General features: G+C 41.4%; 1 protein-coding gene across 1 annotated transcript; it reads right to left on the reverse strand.

Moving 5' to 3' along the window:
- Positions 1 to 1,168: 1,168 nt before the first annotated feature.
- Positions 1,169 to 9,089, reverse strand: FAM151B (family with sequence similarity 151 member B). The gene is made up of 5 exons (XM_026037739.1): positions 9,062 to 9,089; positions 7,846 to 8,011; positions 4,250 to 4,467; positions 3,186 to 3,321; positions 1,169 to 2,067 (listed from the first exon to the last, which is right to left on the reverse strand). Exons 2-5 carry the CDS (start codon positions 7,998 to 8,000, stop codon positions 1,914 to 1,916), a joined length of 663 nt encoding a protein of 220 aa, XP_025893524.1. The 5' UTR covers positions 8,001 to 8,011; positions 9,062 to 9,089; the 3' UTR covers positions 1,169 to 1,913.
- Positions 9,090 to 9,462: the final 373 nt, after the last annotated feature.

Raw genomic sequence — 9,462 nt, forward strand, 5'->3', positions numbered from 1 at the left:
AAGAAAAATGATGAAAGTCCAAACCCTCCATAATGTTGCACAATTGTTTTGTAAGCCTGGTAAAGGTAATGAAGGTTCATGAACAGCCATGAACTTTGAATTTTAATGACAGCACAAAATCATAGTATTTCATGATTTAGATTTAAAGAATATAACATCTAGAAAAGATGCATAATAATACTAAAAGCTTGTAAGAACAAAATAATATTGCAGTCAATTCTTATTACTAACAGCTTGCCCAGGATTGTGCACAACATCAAAAGACAATAAAATTCCTATTGCAAAGCATTTACAATCCATATATTAAATATTTAAAGCACTGGAAATTCTCAAAGATTTTGGTTTGGAAGGGTTTCTCTCTTCCTCCACACCCCCTCAGCCCATACATAAATGTGACAGCTTTATGGAAGAAACTGGTAAGCCTTAACAGAAGATGAAAGAAATGAAGAATGTCATCATTCAGAATTTGAATTCAGTCTGTATTTGCAGCTCTTAAATTTTAATTCATCCGACCGCTCAGTTTCAGTAACATTTTCAGTTTGCTGTAACTATTTACTGAGAATTAAAGAATGTAACAYACTATTACAACCTGTATTTGGTATATACTGCCAATATAATAGTAATTTTTTAAAGATTTGATTTGTGCAGGTATAATCAAACTTTAGATAAAATGAAAATCTAACGTTTTTCCTTAAGATGCGAGAGGAGCAGAAAGACAGGGGCAAGAAGGTGCCAAGGAAATGCTTCTTCACAGAAACAGCCTTCAACTAGAAATGAAAACCTCTACTGCTGTGGTGGGAGAAAATGTTGGCAGAGACAGCAGTATATAGTCTGCATTTTCACCTGCAGAGATTTCATTGTCAGTGTACATTTTAGGAGATAGAAAAGCAACAGAGGCAAGAATGATTAAAATAAAGCAGTCTTTTCCTGCAGATAATAAACACTGTGGCAATGAATTTAATTTTTCCTCAAATAAAGTTCAACTTTCTGTAAGTTTCTGTAGTAGCATCACTAGAGTTAAAAGCATATAAATCCAGAAAAATACAGAAAATAACTGTACAATCACAGAACTGCACAATTATTGCTGTAAGCAATAATTACTGTAAATCATTTCTTAAGCCTCWGGCTTTTAGAAAGACTTCAGCAGAACATTTTGCCTGTGACAGGTGCATTCAGTTGAAAGAACAGTCAACACTTCTCCACCTCACAAGCTCTTTCAATGGTGGGAAGCCAGCATGTGAAACGCCTGAGGACTGCACTGCACAGAACGGATTTAGTGCTAATTCTGTGCAAGCAACCACTTTCTGCCCAGCACGGGCACAAAGTAGATCACCACGGATCCCACCAGGAACAGCTGGCAAACAGTCTTCTCTTGACATGGGGTGAGAACATCACCAATTATGACAGCACTAAAAATACAGTGGTATCGAGATAAGTTACAAAGCAGCTCCTTCAGGACATGCATTCTGGTGTATTTACTAGTCTTGTTTCTTTTGTCCTTCTGTACAAAAGATAAAAATATGGTCTTTGGTAGAGACAGAATGTCTCACGCACTCTGCTTGCACATCAGCAGTTGATAGCAAATTACCAACATCACCTTGGGGCCAGTATCATATCAYTTCAGATACTTGCAAATGTTCTTGCATGCTGCAAGGTTTTAAGGAACATGAGTTGTCTTTGCTACTTGATACTGGACGAAGRAGAGGGAACATGCATATGATAAGCAAATAACCATTCTCACCTATGAAAGAAGGCATTATTTTTCCAGCTGAATAGCCTTTAAAGTATTATTACAAAGGAATCATTATCCATGGATACTTTCTATACAATTGGGGAAGAAAATATCCCAAACATYCTCTTGAAAAAGAAACTTTCACATTCAAGACAGACATCAGAGTTTGCTAGCATCACATTTAATATTCTATTCCTATGGCTTTTTTGAATTCCGAATTTTGTGGTTCTAGGATATCATAATACACCCTACTTTTGTCGAAGTGCTCTCGTACATGCAGCAAATCTTCTACAGAATACTCATCTTGCTTTCCTGTCCAAACAGTGAGGCTATATCTATATATTAAAAAAAAAAAAAGAGAGAGAGAGAGAGAGAGAGAGAGTTTAAACTGATAGGCTGTTATTTTAAGCATACAAGACAGAAAGAAATGGCACTAATAAATTTCTAAAATTAGTCAGAACAGTGTCATAATTCTGGAATGTAATTGCATATAAAATTAAGCTCTTTACATTTCAAAGTTAGGCAACCAGTTTGTGAAATCCCAGTTTTAGACTTCTACATGTCCCTGCTCTCCTCAGCCCCTGCATTCCCTGAYGCTGCTTTCTGTCACTCTGTGCTACAAGCAGGAGCCCAAGCAGCATCCAAGGGTCTCTCCTTCACTCTCCTTACCACACTGCCTTCATGTTCCTGGCAATGGCAAAATGCTACTCCAAACCCTTTGTTTTCTTAAACTGTATTAATTAAAAAACCTAGTAAACCAGAATTTACTTGTATTTGAGCAAAACGGTCTCAGCAATTCTATCTTCTAATCTTGCAGCTAAAGAATTGCAATTTTTATGCTAGAGAATAGACAAAACCTTAATATATCATGATGAAATATTTGAAATGGGCACAATTTWAAAAAAATCTATTTTTAACATAAAAGCATTTTGAAATGAATTTTCCAAAGTAAAAGACGTTTAAGCATAATTTATTCACCAGTTCTCTACTGCATATGAGAATAACAGCRTTTCATCTTTCTATCCCTTGTACTGTTCTGTTTTTTCTATGTATTTTTCTAACAAATGTCTGCCTTGAAGGGTTTGTCTGGGACTTTGACCGAGGACTTTGACTGGTGCTTTGGGAACAACTTTAATAAGCTTAGATGAGCAGAATAAGATCATCAAGATGCATAAATTACAAGATATGTGAAGATTTTATTCTCATTCTGCTAGAGAGGTATAATTTTCCTAAAAAATTAAGAGGCTTGTGTGACTATTTAAAAATAAAAACTAATTCATATTGGAAACCACAAAATTTATTCCATGAAGTACCTAAGCAAAATGCATTAGTTTTATAGCAAAATCATTTACATCCAATTAAAAACAAAACAACAATAAAAATATACTTTCATATTTCACATTAACCAATATGTGCCTTTACAACAAAACTAAAATACTTCCCTGACACTTACCTGTCTGACTGTTGCAACAACCAGCAGAGCTCAGACAGCGACTGTGGAACCAAGGCTGCTCTTACAGGGAAAGTTACAGGCTGAGAAAGAGTACTGCATATCTGAGCCATTTCTTTCACCATCATCCAGTCATAGCCTACAATAAAGACTATTTGGTTAAAAATAAGGAAGAATATTTGCAAATATGATTTCTATCAAAAATACATTTTGTAGAATAGTTACCTTTCAAGAGAAAACAAAGTATAAAAAAATATACTTTGATAGATTTTAAATTACCAGCTAATGTGTTATTTTTCTTCTTTCAACTAACAAATCAAATCTGTTGTTGTAATTGAGGGAGCAGCCCTGCCTGAAATAGGGTTAAGCAATTTGGCCCAACAATTCCTCARTATGTGAGAATGAGTTCCACAACAACAAGAATCAGAGCTTCAAACAGATCTGCTGTATTTCAACTAGCCACAGAGCTAACTGCTGTATAGCCAACTGCTATATAACACATATTATCAAATACCCACCAATAAGACTCTTCATAATCACTACTATTTTCAAACTGATAGAATGCATGCCATTTATTTGCACAGAATCACAGACTGGTTGAGGTTGGAAGGGATTTCTAGAGATCATCTAAGTCCAACCCCCTGCTCCAGTGGGGACACCCAGAGCACRGGGCGGCACCCAGGTGGGTTTCGAAGACTTCCAAAGAAGGAGACTCCACAACCTCTCTGGGTAGCCTGTTCCAGGGCTCYGTCACCCTCACAGGAAAGAAGTWCTTCCTCACATGGAGATGGAACTGCCTGTGTTTGAACTTACACCCACATCCCCTTGTCCTCTCACTGGCCACCACTGAGAAGAGCCTGGCCCCTTCCTCCCTACATTCTCCCTTCATCAACTTACACATGTTAATCAGATCCCCTCTCAGCCTTCTCTTCTCCACACTAAACAGCCCCAACTCACTCATTCTCTCCTCATACGAGAGACGTTCCAGCCCCTTCACCATCTTTGTCACTCTCCGCTGGTCCCTCTTGCACAAAACCAGCTCCACAGCCTGTATTTCCCATCCTTACCTCTATTTTGCCTTGCAGGCTGCCAGCCAGTCGACCACCCCAGCGACAGGGTCACATCCGGACAGGAGGCCGTGACGGCGTCGAGGAAGCCCCTGGCATCCACCACGGTGCTGCTGCCGTTGGGCCCCGGCAGGACGTCCGCGTTGAGCCACACGGGGCGCCTCAAGCGCTGCCTCTGGCGCCCAAGGAGCTGCAGCGAGGGCCGCACAGCTTCCAGGCTGCGGCCACAACCGGCGCGTCAGCAGCGACAACAGCAAACGTTCACACACTTTGCACACACACCTCCCTGCAAGCCACGCAGCTTTAATACTTCTGCAACGGTACTCAAAAAAATACCATCCAAAAGATCAAATCCCATGTTACTCATTTAAATACATCTGCACTGTGTGCTTGTGGCTTTTACATGCTTTTCTATGATTGGAATCACATAATACATATTATTTTAAAAGCTTTTCCAAGTCATTGCACCTGGCTGGAAACTCCCCGTGGAAAAATAAGTAGTGGTCTTCAAATGACTCTGAACAATAATTAAAAGGAAAACTTATAAATCTACTTCTCCTTGCCCTTCCATATCCTGGCAGATATCTACAGATTTGGTGACAACAGAAGGATGAAGCTTGTTCACGTTTCTTACATTTTGACAAAACATTACTGTGAAAATTATATTATGCAGGACAAAAAGCACAAATCACATTTTACAACTATCGATTTTTGCATTTCTGTAGTACCCCGAGACCTCAATCAAGCTCTTTTTAACATRGAGGTGAATTCTCCATCTGTTCCAAAAACAGACATTGCATATGTATGTGCAGACAAGGCGAAAGTTAGGAACTGCAGAGGTGTATAGCTGAAAATTGCAGCTTGCTTTGAACATCATTTAAAACTTTTCAAAGCAATCTCATGGGATTTAGGTGTATTTTCCATTAACACTTACAGAATAGCATAGTTAAAATTCCAACTGAACTCACAACATCTAAATTAAAAATTTGGGGAGAAAAAAAAAGAAAAAAGAAACTACCTCAACAAACACACAGTTCAGCATACAAAAAGCAGGAAAGCTTCCTCTCTGCAGAGGAATAGATTCTGATAGAATCCATATCAAAAAAATTCAGCGCCACAAGATAACCATGAAGCAGGAGATAAGGTATTTAAAGGATTGCTCTTAATTCTTGAATGGACTCACTCTAAAGCATTTATTAATACTGGAGCTGATTAGGACATAGAAATCTCTTCTTTAAAAATAAAGGTCCTACTGAAATAAAAATTCATGTAGATATTGGCTGATGCTTCTGAATTACCACAAACTTCAGCAGTCCTGGAACAGGATTTTGCTTTCATCAGAAGCCCTGGAAGGCGSCAACGTTTCCGTTCCCCTCCCATGGGAGGGAAGGATCCCAGGAAGGTTCTGTTACTTGCAGAGACCCACGAGCTGCTCCCCTTGCAGCCTGGGGGCCTCTCTCCAATTTCCCAGTGCCAATATTGTCTTGCAGGAGCATGACACAAGCTTTCCAGAGAGGCACCACCAGTTTAGTTTTCCCAGCTATATAGAAATCGCTCAGGATAGATGATAGATCAGGATAGATGATAGATCATTAAAAAAAAAAAAAATCTGTTTTTAACACAAGAGTTTTAACAGAAAACTTCTAAGCATATTAATGATTATCAATCCTTCTGTGAGTCCTAGGAAGGAGCTCACTTTCTACCAGAGGGAAGGATACAGGCAACACCCTTAACAGCAAGATGCGAGCAAAGAAAGAAACCCTCGTCCAGAAAGCAGGTTGTGCAAAAGGTTCCTAGATGTATCCTAACTGAAACTGAATTGCTACAGATGGCAACTCTTGAATTATCAAAGAGAAGTTACTTCACGTAACTGCAGATTCTGCAGATTTGCAGCTTCCTGAAAAGATCATCTCTACGACACTCAGGTTAGCTAGATCCTCGGCCCTGGGGTAGAATTTGGTCTTACTTCTTCTAACAGACTCAACTGGCGAAAATACATAAACTAACCTGCAATGACACAGATTAATTGTGACTAGACACCAAATACATCTTCTTACTTTTTTGATGACTCGATGGTCAACATGCTCCTTACACAGACACTGGGTAAGTGACAAACAGCATGCTGAGGCTTTTCAAATACTGCTACATTACATCTCCATCTGTCCGTGCACATAATTCTTTAGACGTAAACCACTGATCAAGTCCAGGACAAAGACGGGATCCAGCTGCACCAGRCCCCTCTGAACCTCAAGGCTCAACCTCCTCATAATCTTATTCAAATGCTATCGAATCTTGTTGAACCTGTTCCATCTACCATCAGACTTTGCTATATTGCTCTCACCTCAATAAAACATACTGCTGCTTCTCTCTCACAAGTGAGGTGAATCTCTCATGCATGACAAAGAGTCGGTCACCAAACCTGAGGTTTTGCTCTTTCTGGAGCAAAAACATCCCAAAACTGTTGAACTGTGTAAGTTTCCTTAGGTTACTGTATTACAAAGAATTGAGCTTTAAGCGACCGCATGAAAATTCTGCTTATCAGATGCAGATTTTTTTAGGCTCRATAAGTAAGCAGCAGCAACGTAGTATAATGAAAGATGATCTAGTTTAAAAGATTTTTCACAGAATGGAGAAAATACTGCCCCTCCTCTTGGTCATCATGTAACATAGCACTAGCATCACTTATCAACGCTAAAATAATTTAGTCTCAAGAAATTGGGAGAATGACTTCACTTTTAAATTCATGCCCACAAGCTCCACAATGCTAATATGTAACATGATTTTCACAGTTCCTCCAGTCTCAGTTGACAGTTCTACCTGAAACTGCAGATATTTTCAGGGCTAGTCCCTTGCTTCCGTAATTTAATAAAAGCAGAAGATTGATTTTTTTTTTTTTGGTCACAAATTGTCCATGTTTTGTCTTTCCATTCTGCTCAACTCCACTTTAGAGGTAGGGGTGGGAAGCTGGAGAATTGAAAAAGTTTAGCATCCACTTAGCAAGATCCACTTGCTATTGTATACGCTTTTAAGCTATTCCTGACTAATGAAGCTATTTCTACTACACTTCAAACTCTGCCTCCTGAAAAGAGAGGCACTCATCCATCTCCCTAAACATTARGAAATGTTCAACACACACAAATAACGTATTTTTTTTCCAATCTTAATTCTTCATTTCAGCAACTTCTTAACTAGTTTGGCCAAGTTACTTAAACAATTCAGCATATGATACTTGGCATACAAAAAAAAAAAATTAAAATAGTTACTGCTGTGCAAAGTCACAGGCAAAACTGAACAAAATACTTATTGAAAACCATGAGTTAACCACCAATAGCTTCCCTTCATCTCTTAAAAATTGATTATGATTCAAAAATCCTCTTCTGCTGAAAAGTAATTCATTCAATAATTCATACTGCTTAAAACCAAAAATTAATTCTCATAATACATTCAGTAACACCGACCATGTTCTATTTAGTAAAACATGGTAAACTGCACATTAAAAAAAATATCTTTGCTCTACTATCACCAACAGATAATTAGTCCAAATAGTAAGAGCTAGTCAGCAAGAAGGCAAAATATCTTTACGTTTTTTTATATACCTCTTAAAATCCAGCTTGATGCCCTTGTTTGTCTTCACAATCTCTTCGAGCCATTCCTGCAACGTGTTGTCACTGTCTGTTTCAGGTGGATGAGCCATGATAGGGTCACYGTTTCCTCCCTGGCCACCCCGAAGAAGAACATCTGCTTCTACCATGTGAGCAGAACCTGTGTATTTTAAATAAGGGCTCTAATGTGAGCTAACCCCAGAGTTTCAGTGTCCATTTCCCAATCACAATTAAAGCCTTCCTGTAGTGCACTGTGCACACTTGCTCCATGAGGATCACCCACAATTTATGTGCTGCTATTTATGAGGCAACAGAGAAAGCATTTCTTTGGGTATCTAGTCACTAAGCTCTTTAGAAATCTAAAAGCAAGTTAAAATTGACTTTCAAAGACACATTTGKCATAGGAACTGCAGCAGTTTTTTACGGGTGTAGCAAAATTAAAACTTAAAACGCTAACCTACTATTTTTATGCTAAATTTCAGCTTTTTMTTCTTAATACAAGTTTCCAAAACTTTTGAAGAAAAGGCCACGGGAGAATGTTAACACTGGCAAAAATTGTATTATCTCCTTCTTTCACCCCTAATACTAACCAACCCGTGTGGGCCAGAACTTGAAAAACGAGATCAAGCCACGCAGGACTACAAATATTCCAGATCCTTTGGAAATTGTTTTCAGAAGATGAGCCCCTGTTTGCAGCAGGGCCCCGAYAAGCACCCAGTGACTCTGCAGAGCTGCTACAGGAGCAGCTTTGGCGACGGGGCACCACGCAGGCTGGTGCAGGGGCTGTTTTGCTTCGCCTTCCTCATGTGCATGTTTGCACGGCAGTTTTCAGCGCACCAATGCTGACCGTCACCCTGAGGCTGCCTGGRTGGCATTTTGATCAGATCCTCTCCTGTTTTTCCAGCTTTCTGGGGCGGATTGCAAACGGAGCAGTGCCTGCCCCACTGGAAGGCCAGCAGCACCCTTTGGGGAGCACYGTGACCGTGGCTGCCAAGGGGCAGTCGCATCACGGACCACGACGAGGAGATAACGCGCAGCAGGTGCCTATGTACCGCCTATGACTACCGTGAGGTGTCCAGACTTCTTGGCACTTTGTGTCCCCTTCTCGCCCCAGGTGGAAGGGTCTCCCTGGGGCCGGGCTGCCGAGCCCTGCCGCCCAGGGCGGCGCGGGTCGCGGGGCCCGCACAGAGCCCCGCGCGCCCCCACTTACACCTGATGGCCGCCTGCAGCTGCGCCCGGCTGTTGGCCGCGTGGTACCACGCGATTGCGGCCCCGTCCCTCGCTTTGATGCGGTGCGCCCGCAGAAAGTGGTCCAGCGCGCTCTCGCTCCACGCTCCTGCGGGCGGACAGGCGAGSGGGCCCCCGAGCACCGCGGCGGCCCGGGGCCCGGCGAGCACGGCCGCGCCGCCCGCACCCTGCGCCGCTTCCGCCATGGCCATGGCCTCGCCCCGCCCCGCCGCCATGGCGGCTGCCGCGCCCCTCAGCGGCAGCAACGGCCGCCACCGGCCGCGCAGCCCCGTACGCTCCCCACTCCCCTTRCTTACTTATTTATTTTCGCATTGTAAGGCCACAGACACAAGCGGCAGTAACTTTAAACCCTCAAAGTTCCCA

Source organism: Nothoprocta perdicaria, unplaced genomic scaffold (genome assembly GCF_003342845.1).
Source record: "Nothoprocta perdicaria isolate Ctin4 unplaced genomic scaffold, notPer1 scaffold_1, whole genome shotgun sequence".
In the NCBI taxonomy this organism is placed as follows: Eukaryota; Metazoa; Chordata; class Aves; order Tinamiformes; family Tinamidae; genus Nothoprocta; species Nothoprocta perdicaria.